The 27,562-nt window shown below is 39.6% G+C and overlaps 1 protein-coding gene across 1 annotated transcript in view; it reads left to right on the forward strand.

The window, feature by feature from the left end:
- The window catches only part of VAV3 (vav guanine nucleotide exchange factor 3), a 240,778-nt gene that overhangs the window by 90,951 nt on the left and 122,265 nt on the right, over positions 1 to 27,562 (forward strand). The window contains exons 3-9 of the mRNA XM_070746427.1: positions 14,077 to 14,135; positions 14,563 to 14,628; positions 16,248 to 16,356; positions 17,199 to 17,291; positions 21,175 to 21,243; positions 23,278 to 23,381; positions 24,954 to 25,053. Coding sequence (XP_070602528.1) covers positions 14,077 to 14,135; positions 14,563 to 14,628; positions 16,248 to 16,356; positions 17,199 to 17,291; positions 21,175 to 21,243; positions 23,278 to 23,381; positions 24,954 to 25,053 — 600 coding nt within the window. The remainder of the gene's footprint in view (positions 1 to 14,076; positions 14,136 to 14,562; positions 14,629 to 16,247; positions 16,357 to 17,198; positions 17,292 to 21,174; positions 21,244 to 23,277; positions 23,382 to 24,953; positions 25,054 to 27,562) is intronic.

Raw genomic sequence — 27,562 nt, forward strand, 5'->3', positions numbered from 1 at the left:
CCAAAATCTATTACTATTAAAACTAAAACAACCAGCAAAACCAAAAAACACAACTATTAATAAATCCATGCTTTAAAATCTTCATTTCTTAAATATTTATCATAGAATTATAGTAATCTAGTAATTCTATGAAAATCTACCTGAATACCAATGCATCAATTAATATATTTCCATAAATTATACTTTTCTATAATTTCATTCAATATTTCCAAGCTCAATTAATTTTCAGGCACTTAGCATTTATTATTATTAACTTTCATCAATCTTCTACATTTCCAAGTATATTTTAAATTCATAATGCAAACTCATAAAACCATAAAGTACATATCATAAACCCCTTATTTATCATATGTATCTTCCATTAATTTCACCTATGTAATTCTATATAGTTCTAAAATTCTAATCCAATTTTTTAAATTAATACATCCTAATATTAAACAACACCTAAATATATATTTTACCAATATTCCATAGTCAATCCATATTTAATAATCAATTATCCCTCCTCAAATTTCTACCACTGTTCTCATTTCTGGGTACCTCTTTCTGTCTCATTTGTTTCTCATTTCTCCCTCCCCTTTTCTCTCATTCCTTCCACCTCTCACTCCTCCTCTTTTTCCAACCCTGTCTCCTCCCCCCTTGTGTGTGTGTGTGTGTGTGTGTGTGTGTGTGTGTGTACTCTTGAACCATTTACAAAAACAGATGACGGCTGGGTTGTTTTTTCCTGTTATTATTTGGGTGCATTTTACCATATGCTTTAAATCAAGAGTCACTTCTCTCTCTGTTTCTCTCTCTTTCCTCTCATTTTCTGCCTCATTTTCTCATTTCTCTTTTTGCTCTCCTTTTTCCTATCATTTCTCTCTCTCTTCCTTCCTCTCTTCTCTCTCTCTTGCTTTCTTTTTCTTTCTCTCTCTCTCTCTTTCTCTCCCCCCTCATTCTCTTTTTCTCACTTTCTCTCTCCCGCTCTCTTTCTATCTCGCTCTGTCTGTTGCTCTCTCTCTCTTTCTCTCTCTTGTTTTCTTTCTCTCTCTTTCTTTCTCTCTCTCTCACTCTTTCTCTCTTGTTTTCTTTCTCTCTCTCTCTCTTTCTTTCTTTCTCTCTCTTGCTATCTCTCTCTCTCTTTCTCTCCCTCTCTTTTTCTCACTTTCTCTCCCTCTTTCTTTCTATCTCACTGTGTCTGTTGCTTTCTCCCCCCTCTCTCTTTCTCTCTCTGTCAGTGAAGCGGCTGTGAGAGCGCTTTCTCTGAGTGCTTTGGGAACGCCTGCCCTGCCTCTCCTGCAGCCCCCTCGCTGACAGCCCGTGACGAAAGCGCTCCCAGCGAAGGGGCTGTGGGGGGGCATTCCAGAAGCACTCGGAGAAAACCCTGTCGCAGCCCCCTCACTGGGAGCGTGGATGAGGAGGAGGAGAAGCCGCAGCTGCCACCACCACTGCAGCCACCGCTGCAGGAAGAGCTGCGCCCCAAGGCAGGAGGCGGAGGAGGAGAAAGCCAGAGAGAGGGGTGGATCGGGCAGGTGGGGGGCAGCGGCAAGAGGCCAGAGGCCAGAGGTGTGAGGTGCGAGGGGGCCAGGGGTGCCTGGGGGGTACAGGGACAGCCGCGGCTCCATTTCCTTCTCCCACCGCAACGGCCAGTGGCGCAGGGGGTAGCTTTTGGCCGCGCGGCCTCGTGCCTTAGAGGGAACATTGCTACCAGGTATTCATCTGGCTGGCATTCTTGGTCTGGTCAGCTTCAGCACATTATTTTATCTCCTGGCTGTGGCTTTAAAAGAACCTTATTGGCAGAGAGTAACAATGAAAAAGCTTGCAAGCCAATAGGACCTGGAAACATCGTTAGGGCTGGAAAGAAACATATTTGAAACAAGTAGAGCAATGAAAAAAAGCCTGGAAAGACTTAGGTCTGGAAAAAGATTCTTTGCAAAGAGTAACAATGAAAGAGCTTGCAAGTTGGTAAGAGCTGGGAAGATTTTTAGCATCTAGTCAGGGCTGAAAAAAAAAGCTTTGAAAAAAGCTACATTCAGGGTATAAGACACACCCAAATTTTCAGCCTCTTTTAGGGAGGAAAAAGGTCCATCTTACACTCTGAAAAAGACAGTAAGTCAATTTCAGACAGGAATAAAATGAAGAGTACAAGTATATGTAGAAGTTAAGTTATAACACCAGGAAAAAGCTTTCAGAATTACCATATTTTACTCTCCATTAGAAACACCTTTTTCCTCCCAAAAGTGAATAGAAATGTCTGTGCATTTTATGGAGTAAGACCACCTCTTCTATCTCTTTTCCTCAGTGCAGGTATCAATAGGCAGAGCTGGCATATGAGAGAACACTTATCTGTGGCTCCATATCCTTCTCTCACTACAATGCTGTTCCATATTTTGTGTCCCATATTCACAGTGAGACAGCGCTCTGTATTCATAATTTTTTTTATTGTTCCCTCCTCTAAACCTAAGTGCATCTTATAGTCAGGTACATCTTATAGTGCAAAAAAATATGGTAGATAGGTAATGCTTTGATGTTGGTGGCATTGAATTTTCATTGGGTGCTCGTTGAAGAGAATTTAGGCTGCTTAATTTATTATTACACTTGACTTGAATTTTAGGTTAAACCTGGGTGAAGAACAAAGTAAATCCATAGGCCTGTGATGGCGAACCTATGGCATGCATGACACAAATCGCATGCGAAGCCATAATGGTGGGTTTTCAGGCTTTTTGGGCCCACTTGGAGTTGGGAAACAGCCTGCTTTCCGCCTCTGGAGGAGGTGGGGAAGGCCTGTTTTTTTACTCTCTCTAAGCTCCAGAGCCTTTCTGAAGATGGCAAACTTCTTCAAGTTGGGAAACGGGCCATTTCTGGCCTCCTCCAGGCTTCTAGAAAGGCTCTGGAGCTTTGGAAGAGCAAAAAATGGGCCTTCCGGTTCAACCAAAACATGGCAAATGGGCCATTTTCTGCCTCTGGAGGGCCTCTGCGGTGTGGGGGAAGGCCATTTCATCCTCCGCAGGCTCTCAGAAAGGCTTTGAAGCCTGGGTAGAGCGAAAAATGGGTGTGACACTATGTGCCAGGAGTGTGGGTGTCACATGCAAATTGTGGGTGGGCCGCATTGAATTATGGGTGTTGGCAAAAAAGGTTCACCATCACTGCTTGTAAGCTGTTAACTAATACAGTACTTCAATTGGTTTGTATGTTGACATTTTGTTTTCTAGTGCAGAAATAGGTGTTGTGATGCACAGGGGACTAATGTTCCTATTGGAAACACTCAGGCTTCTAAACATTTTTAGATTATTTCAGCAGAAATAATTAAAATAGGGAGTTGTAGCATTCATTGCCTTTATTCCTTTTAAAGAAAGCTTCTAGAACAGTGTTTCTCAACTTTGACAACTCCAAGATACATGGACGTCAACTCCCAGAAATCTGCAACCAGCTAATTTTGAACTGGCTGCATACTTCCAGCATATTATGTTTAACACTTTAATTAATTGCTTCTCATTGATTTAATAGTTCTCAGAAGTTTTGCAAAAGTAATGATTAGTGCTGGCCCTTCCTATCTTATTTTCATAAGCACTTCTGGTACGGTTTTATTATATCCTGTGATCATAAAAAGTACAGCAGTTCTCACCCTCTGAAAGATTGCCAGCCTTGATTTGATTTTCCAGGCTTTGTTTGTGAGCATATTGTACATTTAAATCTCTGACACTATTTATTTCTATGTTATTGCTCCAAAGCTTTCATCACCATTCATGTATTACTAATGCTACTGCTATTGCTCAGAAGTGGAGTTTACATAGGTGTTTTCTTAGGTATCTGGGGATGAATTTACATATGTTTTTTGATAGATTAGATCCTTGCATATAAAACTTGGCTGTTCCAGAAGAGCTTATTCCAGTGTAGTTTCATGGGAATTAATTACCACTCAGTAGTCAATATCTTCAATAAATAAGCTGTAAATACGAGCACTTGTTAGACATGCTGTGTGATATTAAGGGCTGCTTTTGATGAACAAAGTTATGTGGAACAAGCCAGCATGCCAGAGAACAAGCTTGTTACAGGATGTAATTGCTGTAAATTATTTTTTAAAAAAAATAATCTTAAAAGCTACCATAGTAATTGAGAAGTATAAAGACATTTCTCTGAAGATCTTCACAATGCAGCATGGTGGACTCTGATAATTATGCATTGTAATATCTTTTGTAAAACAACTGCTTTTTATAACTTAACTGCTTCCCACATACTATTAGAGGAACTGTCATGAAGATGGTAATTGCAGCGTCTGCAAATACATCTGCAGATGTCTGCAAGTACAATTTCCATTTAAACACCATATTGGTAATGTTTCTGGAAATATTGTAGACTCTTAGGTAACAGTTATATAACATGCCAACAAACACAATGGATACAAACTTAATGTAACCACTGTAAACTCGACTGTAGAAAATAAAACTTCAGCAACAGAGTGGTCAATGCTTGGAATGCACTACCTGACTTGGTTTCTTCCCCAAACACCAAAAACTTTAACCTTAGACTGTATACAGTCAACCTCATCCCATTCTGTAAGGTCTTTAAGGAGCATGCATAACAGCACCATTGTGCCTACCCTCCCTGTCTTACTGTTCTATTGTCCTCATTTATCTGTACTTACTTTGCTTGTTTATACCCATAACTGCTATCTGGTACATGTTTGACAAACAAATAAACAATAAAAAAAATAATTAAAAAGTGTTAAGGAACTTTTTGAATAGAATAGATACATTGTAGCTGATGTTGAACTTGTCACTTGCTAAATTATGGGTCAGAATTTAGGGATCAGAATTTTCGGGGATCAAATCATTTGATAGGAAGAACAACTGGCTTTTCTAACAATTTTGAAGCTGTCATTCTACTGAAACTCTTCTACTTCTAATTGTTGTGTAAATTTAAAATAATTCTTTATGAAGCAAAACAGTGCAGCGTTATGCTTCCTTCATGGGCTTGTTAAATTGATAGTGATGGAAGCCTTTTGGGAACAGAAAGCTCGTATAGGTTGAAATCTGTAGAAATAAGGAGTTCACTACCATGTTTTTCCGAAAATAAGACCCTTTCTTACATTTTTTGACCCCCAAAATATGGCCTTGGCATTATTATCCGGAGTGGGGGGGGTATCTTATTATTTTTGGGATGCAGGAGGCGGGCCGGGCCGTGAGATGCATATCTTATCTGAGTCTGACATCTCTGTGGCATCTCTCGGCCAGTCTATGCAGGGAAACACCTTGCAAAGTAGAGAAAAACTTATCACTGCAAGGGGTTGTTAGTTGCTCACATTCGTGATACGTTTTTCTATACTTTGCAAAGTGTTTCCCTGCACAAACTGGCTGAGAGATGTCAGACACAGGTAAGATACATGTCTTGCAGTGGGGTGCAATTTTGGGATAGCAGGTGGTGCAGGGAATGGGGCGGAGTGGGCCATGAGACATACATCTGACTGGAGCCTGGTAGCTTTTGCATCTTGCCATGTCATGCTGGTGGATGGGGGGCAAGAGTTATCCCCCTCCCATGATGGCGACTCTGAAGCCATGATCCCTGCCTCGTCTCCTCTTTGCCGGCAGGAGCGCCTTTCAAAATGCCGCCGGAGTCAGAGCCCATAGGAACTGTTCTGTCGGGCTCTCTGGTAGAATCCTCCCAAAAATTCACAGGTACAAATTTCAGACACACACACGTTTGAAAATTCAAAACAATGTTCTTTATAATGAAAATTCACTTAAACTAAGCCCTCTTTTGGTATAGCAAAGAGCACTCATCTCCAAACAAACTGGTAATTTATACAAGTCCCTTATCAGTCCTGTGATACTTAGCTTGCAGCTGTGAGGCAATTCAAAGTCCTTCTTTCACAAAGTGAAACACACTTTGCTCTGGTTTAGTTTCAAACCAGGGAAAACTAAGCACACAAAAAGTCAAAGTCAGTAATGCAGTCATGAAACACAACGATCAGATAATCCTCCACAATGGCCAAACCCACGGGCTGCTATTTATAGCAGCCTCACTAATGACCACAGCCCCACCCAACCACAGGTGGCCTCATTTTCTTTGATAATAATCTCTCAGTTGTTGTTGCCTATGCATTGCTCTCCGCATGCGTGGCTCTATCATTAACTCTTGTTCTGAATCCGAGGAGGAGCTAGATAATTGATCTCCTTCTGAGCTGTCTGCCACACTCTCCTCCTCCCTGTCACTCATGTCTTCTTGGTCAGAGGAGCCTTCATCAGCAGATTCCACCGGGGGCAAAACAGGCCTGCAGCATGTGGATGTCTCCCCCACACCCACAGTCCTTGGGGCAGGAGCTGGGCCAGAGCTAACCACAACAGGAACTGAGCCAGTCACGTGGTGTGTGTGCAACATCACAACGGAGGGTGTTTATAAAATTTGCCCAACAATATTACTAAAGTACAGGTCTTGTTTTGGCGTGTACCTGCCTCTCACTTGCTCTCTCTCTTTCTCCCACCCTCTCTCTCAGGCATTTCCCAATATAGGTATTTTCCCTAAACTGACATTAAGAGTCATTAAGATATCTTATAAGGATTACTAGTACAGAAAGCAATGTAAATTGTAAGAACTAGAAATAATCAACCTTTGATGCTTTTGATGCTATGCCTTTCCTGCTGGAATTCCATTTTAGTAGAATATTTTTGGGTTTATTTTGACCCTTGAGGAAGGCTATTCTTAGGCAGGTCTTTGAATAGAGAAAAGCTTTTTTCTTTTTAATGTTATATGTAATGTAATGTAATGTAATGTAATGTAATAGATATTTTCATTTTTGAGTTAAATATCTAGTCTTTGAAACAACAACAACAAAACGTTGATGAATTCTTAGCTCAATTGCTAAGACCATTGTAAGTTTTAGGGTTCGTTTTTATTTTAGAGGGCTGACATGGGTCAACTATATTGGAACATTTTCTGCATCCTCACTTTGTTATATGGCTTCTCATTGTGCATTTATTGTGTTTTTGTTTATTGTTGTTATTTTGGGGTTTTGACTATAAATCAATAAACAAGATTATATGGCTTATTTTCCTATCTTACACCAGACCCTGGTTTAGTTGCAAATGAAAGGAAAATCTTTAGGCTTCGTCAAATTGGCATAAACTGCCTCACTTATAGTGGATTATTGTAGAATATAGCAGTGATTTAGTATTTTAAATCCGTGAGCAAGTTAAAACTGCTTGCATTTTCTTATTCAGTTATATACAGTGCTACACTATCTCAACAATCATTTACATGTTGTTATTAGAGTGTAAATCTTAAAAATCTAAGCATAAACTGAGGTTAATTGTGTTGCTATGCTATATGTTGTTGGGATACTGATGTGAAGCTTGAGAATGGTTTGTACTTTAGCGCCCTCTTTTGGTGATTAGGTAGAAATTAAGCAGATTTTTTTAAAAAACTGGGTGAGTCAAGGAAAACCATGCATTTTGATTTGGTAAAGTAAAATAAAATTTTCTCTTGCCTATTTTGCTTCTTCCAATTTGTTTGTAAGTTTTCAAACTTTTATTAAATGTTTACAAAAATATATGATGAGTCAAATAAGACAAACTGTTTTTTAATCATTAGATGTGTACTGTATTTTGTTGTTGTGAGCCGCTCCGAGTCTCCGGAAAGGGGCGGCATACAAATCTAATAAATAATAATAATAAATAATAATAAAAACACATGACAACTGATGCATAAACTCTTGCATGCCAAAAAATAAATAAAACGAAAGCAGTGGAATAGATATGAAGGTAAGGGAATGGTATTTAGGTGCTGACATTAATCTTATGTAGTTTGCAACAACTACATTGAAAGAAAACATTTTGAGCATGCATCAGAAAATTTTAGGAATGTATATTCATTGTGATAGCAATTGCAAGAATAGCCTTGTATATTAGATCATTGCAGTATTGTCATTTGCACTTTATTTCAGGAGTGAAATCCAGCAGGTTCTGACAGGTTCTGGAGAACCGGTAGCGGAAATTTTAAGTAATTTGGAGAACCAGTAGCAGAAATTTTGAATAGTTCAGAGAACTGGCAAATACCACCTCTGGCTGGCCCCAGAGGGGGGTGGGAATGGATATTTTGCAGTATCCTTCCCCTGCCTCACCCACCAAGTAATAGTCTTCTTTCCTTGGTCCTTGTTTAGACTTCCTACCCTAGTAATAGATCCTCTGTGATCTTTTGCCATTATGAAACCATTAAAAAAAGGACATGGATAGATTGTGTGTGTGTGTGTGTGTGTGTGTATAAGAAAAAAAAATGTTTCTCCTCCACAACTCCCGTTCACCAAAATTAGTGATCTCAGACTTAATATGAGACGAATATATTTAGGAATTTTAATAGCTACCTAACTCACAGATGTGACTCTATATAGCAGTGATGGCGAACCTATGGCATGCCTGCCACAGGTGGCACGTGGAACCGTATCTGTGGGCATGTAAGAGAAGCCTCAGGAACCTAAGGAGGGTGAAAAAAAGGACCTACCTAGGTCACTGGAAGTCAGGAAACAGCCATTTCCAACCTCCGGAGGGTCTCTGTGGTGGGAGAGGCCATTTTTGCCTTCCTCAGGCTCCAAGAAAGCCTCTGGAGCCTGAAGTGGTTGAAAAACGGGTTTACCGGACCCACCTGAAGTTGGGAAGCAGGGGAGCAGGGAGATCATGTATGCATGGCAGCATAATAATCTTGCAACCATTCTTCCTATGTTTTAGTATCTAATCATGTGTGTGGGGGCATTGAATTATGGGTGTAGGCCCTTGCACATATGCAATCGCCCCCATGCAAGCGCTTTTGGCATCCGACGGAAAAAAGGTTCACCATCGCTGCTGTATAGGATACAATAAAACAAACAATTAAAACAATCTTAAGTAATGACTGTTAAAAATATGATATAACTAGAAGCAAGACTGAGAATATTACAATACTCATGGGTTCTGTGTTACCAGAAGGTTTAGCAAACTCCAGGCGTACTGAAAAAAACATGTTTGAGAGAATTCTGGAAGATCCATAGGATCGGGCTAATCTCACCCAGGGGAAATGATATTCCAAAAGACTGATGCCACAGCAGAAAAGGTTCTTCTCCTCGGTCCTGTTAGATGGAATTCTTTAGTAGATGTGACCTGTAACCAGTAGTGGGCCCCAGCCTCAACAGTGGGGAACGCGGATCCGGTGGCGGCCATGTAGCGTGTAGGCTAGCACCGGTGTTGATGCTGGGTGTGCATACATGTGCATGTGCCACTGGCGCTTCCCCGGACCTACGCCTGCCCTGCTGCGAGCGCTGCCTTCCCCGCTGTTCACCCCTTGCTCGCCTTCCATGTCAGCTCCCCCTACTGCCTGTGCTGCCACCATTCGCCCCAATAGAGAGGCGAGCATGGCAAGCGGGCAGTGGAGGGGACAAACGGCAGCAGGCAGCGATGAGCGGGCACTTACTTGTTTGCCTATTTCCGGGGGTTTTCGCTTCTGCGCACGCAGAAACCCAGAAATCGCACTTGGGTGAGATTCAGCTTCTGCGCATGCAGAAACACCCCCCCCCAGAAATCATGCTTATGCGTGTGCATGCTTGCGCAATTGGGGGAAGCGGGGGCGCACTCCTGGCCCATTCCGGTAGGGTCGGGAATGGTAGCCCACTCCTGCCTGTAACATACCGCTTCTGCCAGATCTAATGGGATAAGTAGAAGGAAGTGAGGAGAGGGGAAGTGAGGATATCAGATAATATGGCCCTGTGCCATGAAGAGCTTAGAAGGTAAAAACAGTATCTTGAATTGGATCCGGGAACAAATGGGCAACTCATATAGCTCATGGAACATGCCTGGGGGCACATATATCTGTCCTGCCACCATATTTTGCACCAGTTGAAGGTGTATAGGCAGATCATAATTGTAATCCTTTCTGTAAAGCTTCATGAAGATTCTTTCTCTTTTCATCCCATCCTGGTTTAGCTATCTTTATTTTATTCCTCTCCATCCAGTTTGTTCCCTCATTCCATTTCCTTCTTAATCAAGCACAGTAGTGGCCCCCAACTTTTTGGGTACCAGGGACCCATTCCATGAAGAGAGGCTTTCCGTGGACTGGAGAAAGAGCCTGCTTTTATGTGCCGCTTGCATCCCACAGATGGGGCCTCATCCAGTTTCTGGCATGCCATGGCCCAGTGTCAGTGCCCAAAGGGTTGGAAGGTTGGCTACCCCTTCACCAGCCAATTCTTGTTTTTCCTATTTAAGCCAAAAAAAAAAGTGTGTGTGTATTTGTATATTGCATATTCCTGTGATGGGCGGTTTGCGTGTTTGAGAGAAAATACTTGAAACATCATGAGAATCACATTTGACCGTGGAAGGATAAAAATGTAATACATGAATTCTTCCTCTGCATTTACAGCATTCATTTTATTAATGGGGTAGTTTTGTTTAGAAGCAATTAATTTTAATCAGTAATTGGTAATTTGGTTAGTATCAACTCATTTTTCCTTTCTCAACTCCCCACTTACAATGACAATCCCCGTTTTGTTATTTGTTAATAAAATACAGTAATCTGCTAATTATACAACAGCATTTAGGCTGTATTGGATGCTGATTCCATCTCTACTAGAAATTTGCATATTGAATGAACTATCTGTCTCTTGAATGATAATTCAAAGAGAAGTCATTTGCGTCAAATTAACAGCTGCTCTGACTTTAAGTACTTTAATATTTTTTCACTAAGGTGAATGATTAGATCATTAGACCTACCAGAGTGGGTGGCAGGATTTTCTCTTATGATTGTATAATAGAAAGCTGGTTTGCAATATGCTATTTCCTATTTAATACTTTTTATCTAAGTAGCATTGGATTATTTTATTATTTTGAAGCAATAATAATAAATGAATAAAGAAGAGTCTTGTTAGGAGGGGGTTTAATTAAAAGAAACTGGATGAATATCAAAGGGAGGTATTTAAGACATTAGTGTCCATGGGTGTCTTCCTTCTTTGATATAATTACAGGTAATCCTCGATTTACAACCACAATTGAGCCCAACATTTCTGTTGCTAAGTGAGACATTTGTTAAGTTCTTAAATTAGTAACACATTTATTTAGTGAAGCTGGCTTCCTTACTGACTTTGCTTATCCGAAGTTCGCAAAAGGTGATCACATGACCCTGGGACCTTGCAACAGTCATAAATATGAGATAGTTGCCAAGCATCCACAGTTCGGTGGAGTCTCTTGCCATGGCCTGGAATAAGGCTGCGACGGAGGCTCTTGACCGGATTGTGCCGTTGCAACCTCTCTGTGGCACTAGACCCCATAGAGCTCCATGGTTCAACGAGGAGCTCCGGGAGTTGAAACGCCAGAAGAGACGTCTAGAGAAGTGATGGAGGAAGAGTAAGTCTGAATCCGACCAAACACTTGTAAGAGCTCATATTAAGACTTACAAAGTGGCACTCAAAGTGGCAAGATGTGCGTACCATGCCGCCTTGATTGCATCAGCAGAATCTCATCTGGCCGCTCTGTTTAGGGTGACCTGCTCCCTTCTTAATCAGGGGGGAGTTGGGGAGCCCTTGCAGGGCAGTGCCGAGGACTTTAACACATTTTTCGCTGATAAACTCGCTTGGATCTGGGCAGACCTCGACTCCTATTGGATAACAGAGTTGACTGACAATGAGTCAGTCGAGGTGACTGGAGCCCGTACTTGTCCATCTGTCTGGGAAGAGTTTGATCTGGTGACACCTGATGAAGTGAACAAGGCCATTGGAGCTGTGAGTTCCGCCACCTGTCTACTGGACCTGTGTCCCTCCTCGCTGGTCTCGGCCAGCAGGGAGGTGACATGGGGCTGGGTCCAGGAGATTGTCAATGCCTCCTTGGGGAGGGGGTCCTTTCCGGCTCCTTATAAGGAGGCACTTGTGCGCCCCCTCCTCAAGAAGCCTTCCCTGGACTCAGCCATTATTAATAATTATTGTCCAGTCTCCAGCCTTCCCTTTATGGGGAAGGTTGTCGAGAAGGTGGTGGTGCTCCAGCTCCAGCAGTCCTTGGAAAAAGCCGATTGTCTAGGCCCACAGCAGTTGGGTTTCAGGCCCGGCTACAGCATGGAAACTGCTTTGGTCGCGTTGATGGATGATCTCTGGCGGGCCCGGGACAGGGGTTTATCCTCTGTCCTGATGCTTCTTGACCTCTCAGCGGCTTTCGATACCATCGACCATGGTATCCTTCTGCGCCGGCTGGAGGGGTTGGAGGCACTGTCTTGCAGTGGTTCTCCTCCTACCTCTCTGGTCGGTCGCAGTCGGTGTTAGTGGGGGGTCAGAGGTTGACCTTTAGGTCTCTCCCTTGTGGGGTGCATCAGGGGTCGGCCCTCTCCCCCCTACTATTTAATATCTACATGAAACCACTGGGTGAGATCATCCAAGGACATGGGCTGAGGTATCATCATTATGCTGATGATACCCAGTTGTACATCTCCATCCCATGTCCAGTCAATGAAGCAGTGGAAGTGATGTGCCAGTGCCTGGAGGCTGTTGGGGTCTGTATATGTGTCAACAGACTCAAACTCAACCCTGATAAGATGCAGTGGCTGTGGGTTTTGCCACCCAAGGACAATCCCACCTGTCTATCCATTACCCTGAGGGGGGCGGGTAATTACTGATCCCCTCAGACAGGGTCCACAACTTGGGCATCCTCCTTGATCCACAGCTTACATTAGAGAAACACCTTTCAGCTGTGGCGAGGGGGGCGTTTGCCCAGGTTTGCCTGGTGTACCAGTTGTGGCCCTATCTGGACTGGGAGTCACTGCTCACTGTCACTCATGCCCTCATCACCTCGAGGTTCCACTACTGTAACACTCTCTACATGGAGCTACCTTTTAAAAGTGTTCGGAAACTTCAGATCGTGCAGAATGCAGCTGCGAGAGCAATCATGGGCTTCCCTAGGTATGCCCATCTTACACCAACACTCCGCAGTCTGCATTGGTTGCCGATCAGTTTCCGGTCACAATTCAAAGTGTTGGTTATGACCTATAAAGCCCTTCATGGCATCGGACCAGAATATCTCCGGGACCGCCTTCTGCTGCACGAATCCCAGCGACCAGTTAGGTCCCACAGAGTTGGCATTCTCCGGGTCCTGTCGACTAAACAATGTTGTCTGGCGGGACCCAGGGGAAGAGCCTTCTCTGTGGCGGCCCCGGCCCTCTGGAACCAGCTGCCCCCAGAGATTAGGATTGCTCCCACCCTCCTTGCCTTTCGTAAACTTCTTAAAACCCACCTCTGCCGTCAGGCATGGGGGATCTGAGACATCTCCCCCTGGCCTATATAATTTATGCATGGTATGTTTGTGTGTATGTCTGTTTTTTAAATAAGGGATTTTTAGAGACTTTTTAATATTAGATTTGTGATATATTGTTCGTATTATTGTTGTGAGCTGCCCCGAGTCTGCGTAGAGGGGCGGTATACAAATCCAATAAATAATAATAATAATAATAATAATAATAATAATAATAATAATCTGAATTTTGATCGCATTGCCATGAGGACATTGCAATGATCATCAGTGTAAAAAAAGACCATAACTTACTTTTTCCTGTGCCTTTGTAATTTTTAACAGTCAGTAAAAAAATACCTGTGTAGGATATATCTGTTATATTCCATTAAATTATGTCTAGTTAATTCTCAAATAGTTATTATAACCGCCTGTGCATTTTGGCCACTTTAAGAGAATTATGGTAAATATGAAAGTAAAATATTTTACTTTATTATTATTATTATTATCAAATGATACAACATTAACTGAATTGCAAAGTTAATCTAATTATCAAATCTAAGATTAAATGATAGATTATCAAATATTAACTAAATAATTAAGTAATTCATTTTATTCATGTTCATAAAAGTAATCCAAATTATTTATGAGTACACTTTCAATTGCAATTTCATTTTAACAATAGTCAAAGTATAGTACAATTTCATTTTACGCGTTTGTGCCAGGTTCATTTAAAATCAATATTACATCTAAAAATATTTTAAGTACAAATGGCATATGCCTTTTCTTTGTATCTGAACTAATGGATGCTATTTAAATGAAGCTTGAAATATTTTTTTCCTTGTGACTAAATCAATGTTTTCTATTCCTTTTGCAGGTTATAGAAACTTTATCCAAACTTTCTCGCACCCCTACTGCTTTAGGCACTGGAATAAGGTACAATACAGTTGGGAATTTAAAAAAGCATTGATTTTGTCTATAATACAAATATTTGCTTAGAAAATGAACGGCAAATCATTTTGTTTCAAAGTAAATCCACTTTTTTAAAAGTTAAATTTTAGAACTAAATGATCTGATTGAAATTAGTTACATTAATATACAATATACAAATGAAATGAAAAATGAAATACTTGCTCAGGCATGCAAATAAAGTCATTTGTATGAGCATTTATTTATTTATTTATTCATTCATTCATTCAAGTAAAGGAGTTATTTGGTCCCCCCATCTTATCTATGATAACTCTGGCTGATTCACAAAGGCAGCAAAAGAAAAAAAGCACAAAAAACAACAATAATGCAATTAAATCAGATTGTTCTTTATAATAATTTTTAACTTCTGTTTCTTTGTTTTTTGTTCCCATAGGTCCTTTCCTACCGAAGAGAGTGTTAATGATGAAGACATATACAAAGGTCTTCCAGATTTAATAGAGTAGGTCATATTGTGCATTAATTTTGGGTTATAATTTGTAGGATCTTGACGTTATGCTGATCCTATTGAGAACTATATTTCAATTAGTATTTTTCTGTTTACTTTAAACTCTTTTAAGTTATTTAGTTGTAATTAATTTTTATTTTGCTCAGAGTTGGAGATAAACTTACCCGATGAAGACTTTTCAAATTTGCAATTCCAGATAGTTAATAGGGATCTTGGCAACCATCCTGTTTTTTAAAAAGGACAAAAATAAGTGCGTAATCTTTCATCATACCCTCAAAATCAAGTTACTGTATTTTTCAGAGTATAAAATGCATTGGATTATAAAATTGACCTTAGATTTGGGGGACGAAAACAAGGAAAAAAGGCCTCTGCTTCCCAGCAATTTGCAAAACAGTAAACAGTCCAGATGATGCACACTGTTTGCTGAGTATTTCTGTGCATGTGTGCCTGACCCATAGAAATAGCAAAGAATTGGAGAAATGTACATTATGGCAGTACAGTCTTACAAATGCCTCGTCATACAAACTTTTCGAGATACAAACCCGGGGTTTAAGATTTTTTGCCTCTTCTTACAAACTATTTTCACCTTACAAACCCACTGCCGCTGCTGGGATGCCCCACTCCGGACTTCCATTGCCAGCGAAGCACCTGTTTTTGCACTTCTTGAATTCCCCTGAGGCTCCCCTACATGGGAAACCCCACCTCCGGACTTCCGTTGCCAGTGAAGCGCTCATTTTTGCGATGCTGGGATTCCCCTGCTGGGATTCCCCTGCAGCATCGCAAAAACACAGAAGTCCGGGGGTGGGGTTTCCCATGGAGGAGAGCCTCAGGGGAATCCCAGCAGTGCAAAAATGGGCACTTCGGCTGGCAAAAGGGTTGAATTTTGGGCTTGCACACAATTATCGCTTTTCCATTGATTCCTATGGGAAACATTGTTTCATCTTACAAACTTTTCACCTTAAGAACCTCGTCCCGGAACCAATTAAGTTTGTAATACAAGGTATCAGTGTATATTAATCCCAGAAGGTTTTCTTAAATGTAATCATACTAACTCTCCCAATTATTTAAATAGATCTACTCCAAACATGACTAAGTCAGGGTTTAGCTCAGCTGCCTTATCTTAATACTAAAATAGGACACTGTTACATTTCAGGACATTTCAGATTATACTTTTACAGACCTTTAAAATTGATGTGGCTTTCTGGAAGTATTCTCTGCTATTTAAAAAGAAGATACAATAGCACTGGGTTTCTTCAGATCAAGCATAAGTTATCTCTTCTACATTTGTGGTACTGATGAGAGAAGAAATTTTTAAAAAATCTGTTCTGTCCTAGCTGGTTGTCCTCTTTAAACCCTAGGGGTAATGTAATGCTAGTAATTATGATTACATCCTTTATTCACTGGCCATAGTTAATATTTACCATAGTTTAGGGTTCAGGTGATCTCAGCAACCTAAAGCCAAGTGAACTATTTCTAAGTCTGCCTCCTAGAAGTGCTCAAAATGAACAGGAGGTCAGAGGGAACCTATAGATTATTTTGTGATACTCATTTAGATTTTATAAAAGAGGTCCTATTATGTGCTCTGAATTTTCTTCTTTCACATTGTATTCTAGTGAAACGAGAGTAAATGAAGATGAAGACCTTTATGATTGTGTTTATGGGGAAGATGAAGGAGGTGAAGTGTATGAAGACCTAATGAAGGCTGAAGCAGCACATCAGCTTGTGAGTTATAAAAAGATCCAGCTGGGTGACAAAAGAAATAATGCAGTGATATATTTAGGCCATAATCCAAAATTAAACCCATTTCAGTCCCATGGATTTCTGATAGAGTATTAAGTGCCAATTAATCATACTAAAGCCATTGGCAACTTGGCTCTAATTTTCTTCCTAAAAATCTTCTACTGTCATCTACCTGGTAAATTTGTTTTTTTCCACATAAATATTTTGGTCTGGTGTCATTCTGCTCTGTTACTTGATCAATTAAGAGAGAGTGACCTAAACTGCCTGAGAATGAACATAATAATATGTAACAGCATCTTAAAAAATGTTCCATTCTCATTTAAGAAGTTTTAAAACATGAAACACAGAGAATAAATCTCTGTTGGTTCTTTTGCCTGCATTTGCTTTGCCATTCTCATGGCTTCTCTCAGCACATTTTCCCAAACTACCACAGTGGGAAACTGACTGTGGTCTCTTTCTGTCTTCTTTCTACCATTGCTTTAATTGATTGATACCCTGACCAGTGAAGCCTGAGTTTCGATCTGCTTCCACAGCCTTTTTTCACAATTCAAAGACTCCACACAGGATATGGTGGGATCCAGAAACTTATTTTCTGTGTTTCCAGAAATCCTGGGAGAGATTCTGTTCCGATTATTCTTTACATTGGCAGGATGTGGGGCAAGGCAGTTGTGCCTGTAGACAGCCTGTCACTGAGTTCAGATCTATAACAAGATAGATTAGGATGCTGACTATCACTGACAGTTGGTAGAGAAATATGGTCCGGCTGAAAAATACCCAGAAGTACCGTATACTCATATTCACGTAAACTCTTATTGACTTGGCAGAAATGTCCTGAGAATGACATAAGAACTTGCTGTCTTTCGGAAATAAAACAGACCGAAGAGAAATACACCGAAACACTGGAATCAATCGAAAAGGTAAAGTGATGTGATAAAACAATCAGGAACTCATTTCCCACTTATTGCCAGGGGAGCTAAGAGAGCAGAGAAGTTTCAGGCAAGGATGTATACACAGTAGAGGTGTGCACAAAATAGAAAACATGTTTGGTTTTGACCTTGAAATAAAACAGCTTCATTTGAAATATTTCTTCAAAGTGCTCTTAGTTTGCTTTGTTCTAAAAGACAGCACTGTTGATCAGAGGGAATTTGAGACCAGTTACGAATCCCTCCCTTTTTTCACCACTGGATCACAAAGATAAGCAGCACATAAAATTTGCTAAATTTATTTATATTCAGTACCTGTCATAATCCAAGATCCTCAGTGGTTTTAAAGTAAGAAAATATTAGGTGTATCTGGATTTTTAAAAATATGTTTTTTTAAATTTTTATAAATAACTCAAGGTGGTGAAAATATATAATACTTCTTCCTCCTCCTATATTCCCCATAACAACCATCCTATGGACTGAGAGAGATGACTGGCTCAAGTCACCCAGTCAGCTTGCATGCCCAAGGCAGAATTATAACTCACAGTCTCCTTCACTGTTCCCTGTAGGCTGCGTGCGCGCGCGGTCACCCCAAAATACCCCCTGCACACCCTTTTCCATGGGCGCGCACTCCCCATCCCCCTGCCAGCCCGCAGGGGGGTGCGGGGAGGTGTGGCACTAGGAGGAAAGGGAGCCGCTGCCGCCCCTGCCTCCCCACGGTGCCTCCGGCCCCATCACACCCCTGGCCTCTCGCCCCTGCCCCCCGCCCGCCCGATCCGCCCCCTCTCCTCCTCCTCCGCCTCCTGCCTTGGGGCACGACTTCTGCCGTGGCGGTGGCGGCTGCAGGATGAAAGCGCTCTCAGCCAGGGGGCTGCGAGAGAGGGCTTTCTCTGCGCGCTTGGGGATTGCCCGCCTCGCCCCTCTTGCAGCCCCTTCGCTGGGAGCGCTTTCGTCCCAGACGTCCAGCAAGGGGGCTGCAGTAGAGGCAGGGCAGGCATTCCCGAAGCACTCAGAGAAAGTGCTCTCGCAGCCCCCTTGCCATTGGTGCCTCCATTCCGGATCTCCGCCTCACAGCTGATCACCCTGCCACCGCCCCACGGTTACTGCCCAAAGCTGCTGCTAAGAGAAAGAGAGAAAGGGGGGGGGAGAGATAGCAAGAGAGAGAAGAGAAAGAAAGCAATAGAGAGAGAGAGAGAGAGAGAGAGAGAGAGAGAGAGAAAACAAGAGAGAAAGAGAGAGATGAAAGGGGGGAGAGAGAGATAGCAAGAGAGAGAAGAGAAAGAAAGCAATAGAGAGAGAGAAAAAACAAGAGAGAAAGAGAGAGAGATGAAAGGGGGGAGAGAGAGATAGCAAGAGAGAGAAGAGAAAGAAAGCAATAGAGAGAGAGAAAGAAAACAAGAGAGAAAGAGAGAGAGATGAAAGGGGGGGAGAGAGAGATAGCAAGAGAGAGAAGAGAAAGAAAGCAATAGAGAGAGAAAGAAAACAAGAGAGAAAGAGAGAGAGAGATGAAAGGGGGGGAGAGAGATTGCAAGAGAGAGAAGAGAAAGAAAGCAAGAGAGATAGAAAGAAAAAGTGAGAGAGAAAGAAAGCAATAGAGAGAGAGAAAGAGAGAGAGAGAGAGAGCAAGAGAGGGAGAGAGAAAGAGAGAGAAATGACTTGATTTAAAGCATATGGTAAAAAGCACCCAAATAATAACAGAGAAAAAAACCCCCAGCCGTTTGTGTGTGTGTGTGTGTGTGTGTGTGTGTGAACTCTTGAACTATTTCCAATAGCTCACCTCTAATTGGAAATGGTTCAAGAGTTCACACACACACACACACACACACACACACACAAACACATAAGGGGGGAGGAGACAGGGATGGAAAAAGAGAAGATAATAATAGTAATAGATTTTGGTTTTTTATTATTATTAATTTCTTTTAATGAAAAAAGAAGGGAATTATTCATTCATTCATTCATTCATTCATTTATTTATTTATTTTCTATGCCGCCCAGTCCCAAAGGGACTGTCGCTCAGACACTATACTTTTTCGCCCACACTGAAAAAAAAATAGAGGGAACATTGGTCTCCTAGTGTCAAATGTCCAACTAGTAACCCAAAATAAAGAAACACTCTTGGAAGCTTTGAATTTCCAAAAGTAAAATTTGATTGTGCACACCATTTTGGTACTGAAGAATCAAAACAAGTTCTGGTTTTCCCATGCAAATGCTTGCTTAGCTAAACAATAGCTTCTCTTTTTCCTCATTTCTGGGTGATCACATTGTCCAATTATGAAACATTCTTTTGTTGTGGGAACAGTCCATCTCTTTCTCAAGCATCTGCAGTGGTGACCTTGATGGTTGTCAAGCTTTCACAGTCCACACACACATTCTCAGCATTATATTTTCCCTGTCTCTCCCCACAGTTCATTGGCAAGTAGAAAAGCATTAAGGTTTGAAAAAAGTAAAGCAGTTCAATCTTGACATCTTGTTTCTAACATAGTGGCTTAAACAGATCAAATTGAATATATACTATATGTATCAGTGTATGTTATTTATCTATTAACTTAAAAATAAAGAGTTGTGGGAAACAATGGGAATATGTTCTATTGTCTTCCATTGAAATATCTATAATTTGTCAAAAAAACCTCACAAACCACCCACTTTTCAACAGAGTATAGAGGTTTTCTTAGTTAAATAAAACACTGGATCACTTAATTACTATTACAGAACATAGAACTCTGAAAATCCCTGCAGTGTTATATCTGTTAATTAAAAAAAAACATTTTTAAACAAACTTTCAGCCAACTTTTCACCACAATCAGTGACAACTGAATTTGGAAGGATCAAACCACATGTGAAAAAATTTGTTAAACTTTTTAAAATTGAAGGAACTGTTTCAGTGTTGAAGCATTTCAAGATCCCTAATCTACCACAATGTTCTAAATTTGACTGCTGGATACATTAATGTTAAATAATGGAATGGTTTTTCATCTTAAGAGCATATGCCATTACATGTTTATTTTATATCACAGTATATTTCACTATTACGAATGCATGGCAGGCCACTCATTTTTTTTAAAAAAGTTAGATATATCTGCTCAATAAGCAATTTCAAAACTTTATAGCTTGAGAAATAATTTACTGTAAGATTGAAAAATCCACCTTCTCCCTGACTCCCTTGTAATCTCTCAGTGGAAATTACAGTACTGATTCTAGCATTTTTAAGGAATATTCTGATGTGGAATGGGTTGCAAGTTATTAAATGATTTAGATCAACGTTTCTCAACCTCAGGAACTTTAAATTATATGGACTTCAACTCGCAGAATTCTTCAAAATTCTGAGACTTTGAAACTCTAGGATAAAAGGGAATTTTTATGCACGGTGACATTTTCTTTGAGGAAAACATCCAAGACAAAATACAATAAAGCACTTTTCAAAAAACAAAAAAAGGTTGCTACCAAGATTAACTTTGCTCCAAATATTCCCTTTTATTGCTACATTAGATAACTGAGCAATGACCCAATGGAGAAATAACTTCCAACCACCTTAAATATTGTTTATAAAATCTGAGGCAATGTAATTTTATTTAGATTATTGCTACTAACCTTTTGGGAACTGGATCATTTACTCTTACTGCAAAAATATATTGGCTATACTTTTTTGTCTATAGGAATCAATCAGAGGAAAATCATCTTCATGTATTAGCAGTTTGGTAAATGCTATTTTTTATCAATTAACATTTAATGTGCAAGGTTGGGAACTTGATCAAATGATAAAGTGTTCTAAGATGTACATATTTAAAACAAGGCATGGACATCAAGCACCTAAAAAGAAGTTCCATTGGGAAAAATGTATAATATTACTTGTGTGTCTGTGTTTTTCTCTTTATAGTTTTTTATGGTGCCATTGAAAAGATTTCTGACGCCATCAGAATTTGAAACAGTATTCATCAACATTCCCGTAAGTAATATTTCCAGAAGTTGTGATATTCGTGTGAAGACTATCTACAAGACATTACTGGAGAATTTAGGTAGAATGAAGACAAATAGGATGTACAGAATGGATCCTTTGAGACTTAACAGTTGAATTGATAGATAAGCTTAGCGAATGGAAATTGTAGCTCAGCTATGGGTCTTACTCCTTCCTGCTCACATACCCATTTACTTACTGCTGTTACTACTTTGTCCAGCTCACTCCCTTAAGGAGGAAGATTTTACCAGGAAAAGATTAAGGCTTCCTACAGAGAGGTTGGTAAAAAATGAACATGCTTCAAAAGGAATAACAGTAGCAAAAGTGTTGAGCTTTCTTTTGCCTAGGGGAAAAAAAACTCAGCTCAGGGTGCTTTGTTATCATTGCCCAGGAAAATGCAGGATTGGGGAGACTCCATTGGTGAGCCATTATTGGCGTAGCCTTGTCCAAGGTAAAGGGACAGAATTAAGGACAAGGCTAGCATATGGTTTACTGATATATTTACTTGTCTACTAGAATGCTGCTTTAAAATATCACCTTAAAACACTTGGTGGGGTAGGGGAGGGATGATATTTATCTTTTCCCCTAAACTGTGTGTTTCATTTTTCTAAGATAGAAGATGAGAGCCAAATTTTTGTCATAATAACTGTAATATATAACCAAGCAAATTAATAACTTTTCCTAATTGTATACATTAACTGTCGGATGGATTTGAATGGCTTAGTTAATTAATTGTACCTAAAATCCATTTTTCAGCCAAGTTTTTCTTCTTTTTAGGTAGAGGATTTGTACATAAGTGGGCGAAGGGATTCATTGTTCTATCATTCTCTTCTCCGTTTTGTTTAGAATTTCTCCTCTCATACCCTGCTTGGGTAGTTTATGCTGCCTTAACAAATAAAAACAAAGTTAAATCTTCAAAAACACCACTGAGAAAGTGTTCTTTTCAGCTAGGGTGATGATGTCAAGGGAAATAGTAGAGGTTTCTCCATTCTCCGTGTTAGAACTGCTAGTCAGCAATCAATAGATTCTTTGTCTGTTGGCAAAAGGTTTAGTCTCAAAATTGTGTCTCCTGCCAGGAAAATTTCAACAACTTTCCTCAAGAGGCTTCTGATAGGTGTTGGTTTGAGCATTTACACATTCACATCTGTCCTTGCAGGCAGTTTTTCAGTCTCTTGTGGAAAAAGAAAGTTCTGACAATATGCACATTTATTTTGTTTAAAGTGGAAAAACAGGAAAAAACAAGCTTTTGAATTTATGACTCAGTTGTTTGGACTAGACCTTCAGTTAATAGTAAGAAATTTACAGTTTATTTAACTTTTGAGGAGCAAGATGTTAGTATTAAATTTACAAAGGTAAATGAAACTTTCTCCATGTCCCTATGGACATTAAACCTGATTGCAGTTAGGAATCTAAAATAGAATTAATATATTTTCTGAGTTTATTTTGATCAAGCGAAGTCTTCCTATGCGACCATGGGTCTGGGAAGAAAGAGATTGAGAATTAATGTCTTAGCAATAGAACATAGAGTGAAGTTATCTTATCCTTAATCTAAGATAGGTAAACTATGAATAAGGTTTAGTGTGCCCAGTTGACTTAAAACTTGTGATATTAAACTCAATATACTTTTAAATTTATAATTTCTAATAATGGAATGGAATAGAATTACAGAGTTGAAAGGGATCTTGGAGGTATTCTAGTCCAATTCCCTGTTTAGGTAGGATACCCTACACCACTTCAAACAAATGGTTATCCAATCTCTTCTTAAAAACTTCCAGTGTTGGAATATTTACCACTTCTGTAGGCAAGTTGTTCTAAAGATTAATTGTTCTAACTGGCAGGAAATTTCTTGGAGTTATATAGTTATATAACAAATACATTCCAATAAGTTTAATGATAATACTTTTTAGTTTCTAGTACGAAATTGTCAGTCACTGTATTTCATTGTATTAAAATAATAACTTTACAATGGAAAGCTGATATGATACCACTGAAGATTCTTATAAAAGGTTTATTTATTTGTTTCAGGATTTGGTGAAAATCCACAGAACTTTAACCCAAGATGTTCATGAATCCATTGTAAGCAAAAGTGACCAGAATTTGTATAAAATTTTTATTAGCTACAAGGAAAGGTAATAGTCCTTTATATATATAAAATGTATGTTTTCAAAATGTGAACTTGATCTGTTGGTATGAATTTATCCATGATAGGTTGCCAACTATATTTAATGTAGTTTAAATAAAAGCTTTCTGTTCAAATATGAACAGTTTTCATATTTAGTACTACTCTATAATACATTATTTCAGTGCATTAAAGACAATTAAATTTCATAGAAAGTTATTCTGTAGAATGCGCTATATCCACCCCTTTTTCCTTTTGTATATTTTGTTATGGTTTTCTTGGATATTAACCTTATTTGGTATAAATATCACATTTTCTGATTTCTAGAAGTACTGAAAGAGAGTTAAGGTTGGGATTGCTTCATCATTTCCATTCCTTTATATTAGTGCTTTGGGGTGGGGAATATATGGAATGCAGCTGCGAGAGCAATCATGGGCTTTCCCAAATATGCCCATGTTACACCAACACTCCGCAGTCTGCATTGGTTGCCGATCAGTTTCCAGTCACAATTCAAAGTGTTGGTTATGACCTATAAAGCCCTTCATGGCACCGGACCAGATTATCTCAGGGACCGCCTTCTGCTGCACAAATCCCAGCGACCAGTTAGGCCCCACAGAGTGGGTCTTCTCTGGGTCCTGTCAACTAAACAATGCCGCTTGGCGGGACCCAGGGGAAGAGCCTTCTCTGTGGCGGCCCTGGCCCTCTGGAACCAACTCCCCCCAGAAATTAGAATTGCCCCCACCCTCCTTGCCTTTCGTAAGCTACTTAAAACCCACCTCTGCTGCCAGGCATGGGGGAATTGAGATACTCTTTCCCCCTAGGCATTTACAATTTTATGCATGGTATGTCTGTATGTATGTTTGGTTTTTATATTAATGGGGTTTTAATTGTTTTTAGTATTGGATTATTATTGTACAGTGTCTTATTATTGCTGTTAGCCGCCCCGAGTCTCCGGAGAGGGGCGGCATACAAATCCAATAAATAAATAAATAAATATGGGACAATTTCTACAGCCAGGAAACAATTGATGCAATTAATAATTGCAGTTATGTGATTCCTCAACTGCGTTGAGCTTTCTGAGGGGTGTGTTACAAATAGTCTTTGATTTACAACTGTTTATTAAACTGTTTGGAATTACCACAGCACTGAATGAAGGGACCTTATGATTTGTACCGAAAGTTACAGCCACTACTCTCATGTGAACAAAATTCACATGGCAATTCTCCTGTTCTTATGACTGATCAATGGATGCTGCAGCAACTTCCACCCACCTATTTTGCTCAAAGCCTGGGCCAGTGGGAGGTGCAGTTTCAGACCTGGGCTACATTTGGTGTATAAGACGTGCCCAAATTTTTCACCCTCTTTGGGGGATAAAAAGGTGTGTCCTATACTCCAAAATACGGTACTTTGCTTAGCAATGGAAATTCTGGTTCCATCTGTGGTTGTAAATCTATAGCAAACTATCTATAAACTGTAGTTAGGGAAAAAAAATTAAAATAAATTTATTGAATGTAATAATATAGAAATGAATATTAATAATATACAAACGAATTGATTTATTTCCTTTTCTGTATTGTTCTAGATTGGTGATTTATGGGCAATATTGCAGTCAAGTAGAGACGGCTATTTCCTGTTTAGATAGTATTTCCAAGACAAAGGAAGATGTTAAGCTGAAATTGGAGGTTTGTGGAACATGTTATTGGTTTATTTACAAATAAAAACATTTTGATTTGAATTAACTCTTATAACCAAACTATTATCTATCTATCTATCTATCTATCTATCTATCTATCTATCTATCTATCTATCTATCTATCTATCTATCTATCTATCTATCATCTCTCTCTCTCTCTCTCTCTCTCTCTCCATCCATCCCTATCATCTATCTATCTGGTAACTTTGGATAGTTTACAGTGTTAAGAGCTTTAAAACAATATACAGTATCTATATCTACATCAGTATCTAAGTCTATGAAAATCTCTCTCCCTCTCCTACCTCCTCTCCCTCCCCTTCTCTATCAACAATAAGAATACAAAATTATGTTTAAAAGATGGAAGGAGAGGGAGCAGGATGTGCAGGGAGAAAAGATGGGATCTACTATTAGTCCATTTTATGTGTTGCATACTACTTAGGCATTCCAAGCTATGTCTGATAATTTTATTTCTACAGTGAAATTGGAAATTATGATCTGTGTAAATGTTATGCAGACTTTGGTGGTTGAAGTGGTGAAATGGTTAAAACTGAGATGGAATGGATGGAACCATTTCCAAATGCAAATGGAGCCTGAAGTCCTTCCCCCACCAGTAAAGGGGATTGGGTTGAAGGGCCGAGTGCAGTTCATTCTTTGTCATAGGAAAGAACACTTTGCAAGGTAGATTTAAGGGAAAATAGTCCACAATTCTGTACTGAAGAAGTATATTCTTTTTTACCACGCTTACAATGCCACCTCATGTGCATATTGGGAGAGTTTTTGCCCATGCGGAAGTAGCCACAGCTAACCACTATACCTAATTGAAGTCTTCAATGAAAAACACTGCAGCAGGATTTCTTGTAAAAATATATTTTTCTTTTCTTCTTAGCAAAATGCTATCACTTTTACATTTAACCACTATAACAAACTACCCACAATGCTTTTATATAACTCTTATTCTATCCACCACTTCAGACACTAACCACTAACCACTAACTACAAACCACCCAGCACAAAACGACTCACTATAAAACATTCTGCAACAAACCACTCTCTACTATAACAAACCACTCACTATAACAAACCACTCTGTAACAAACCACACACATGCAAGAGTGTTCCTCCTTATATAGGTTACAGCCAATCATGTTGCAGCACAATTAGCAAACCCATGATTACATGCTGATTATGGCTTACATTAGCGTTTCCCATGGTTGCAAACCATTTACTTGCATTGTAATATTACCTCCAGAAATAAACTTATTTCTGACAGTGCAGACCAAGAGTTAAAATTTACTGTTAATTTATTTACAGCAATAAATGGTAGAGCTCTCCTTGTAAGGTTCAATTATAAGGGTGTCCACCCAGGGCTACTTGAGCCCTCCAGAGTGGTTCTGAAAGTTGTTGCTGAGCTGCAATTCTTAATATCATAGTAGAGGAAACTTATTAAATACATGGGGAGCAATCACATTGGCTACTTAATTAAGTTTAAATTTAATTATATTTATATGGACATTAAATTAACTTTATCCTGGCTCCGCTTACTTTTTTGGATGTCATCCCTTGATATTCTAACCAAACAGAAAAGGACTCCTGAGTAATCTAGTCAAATATTCTTGAATTGTTCTAGTTATGAACTGAACTGCCAGCCAAAATTTTTATGGCATCGTCAGAGTTTATACTGCAGTTCCATCTCTGCAAACCTTATGACTTTATTTAAACACTTACATACTATTGAGGTTGATAAGAACATCAGAACATAAGAGAAGACATCCTAAATTCAAACTTAATACGAACCGCGCCAAACTTGACTGTAAAAAATATGATTTCAACAATCGAGTTATCGAAGCGTGGAACTCATTACCGGACTCAATTGTGTCAACCACTAACCCCCAACACTTCTCCCTTAGACTCTCCACGATTGACCTCTCCAGGTTCCTAAGAGGCCAGTAAGGGGCGTACATAAGTGCACTGGTGTGCCTTTCGTCCCCTGTCCAATTGTCTTTTCTTTCTGTCAACTATCCTATATATTCTCTTCCTTTCATATATCCTCTCCTCTAAGTACACTTTCACCCTCTTTTATATTATCACATGTCTATCTTTCTTCCTATGTATTTGTGTATTGGACAAATGAATAAATAAATAAATAAATAAAATAAATAAATCAGGCCAAAGCCCATCAAGTCCAGCATTCTATATTGTTGTTGTTTCAATAAGACAAATAAAACAAGAGCAGCCCTTGGCCTGAAAAGGTTTTTCTGTTCCTATTATAGAGGAAATGTGGGTAGGGCAGTGCCACTATCTATATAGGATGGGAGTGGGAAATTAAATTTTTGCGTGTATAAATTACAGTTAGATGTGGAAATTATTTTTTTTCTTAAATCCCAATAAATGGGTTGCAAGATTTGAAGGGGAAAAGACTGAAATTAAAAATTTAAACATCCTCATTTGCGTCTGGTAGGCCTGACCAGATCATAAACTGCCGGTCTGCACTGGTTCCG

Source organism: Erythrolamprus reginae, chromosome 3 (assembly GCF_031021105.1).
Source record: "Erythrolamprus reginae isolate rEryReg1 chromosome 3, rEryReg1.hap1, whole genome shotgun sequence".
NCBI lineage: Eukaryota > Metazoa > Chordata > Lepidosauria > Squamata > Dipsadidae > Erythrolamprus > Erythrolamprus reginae.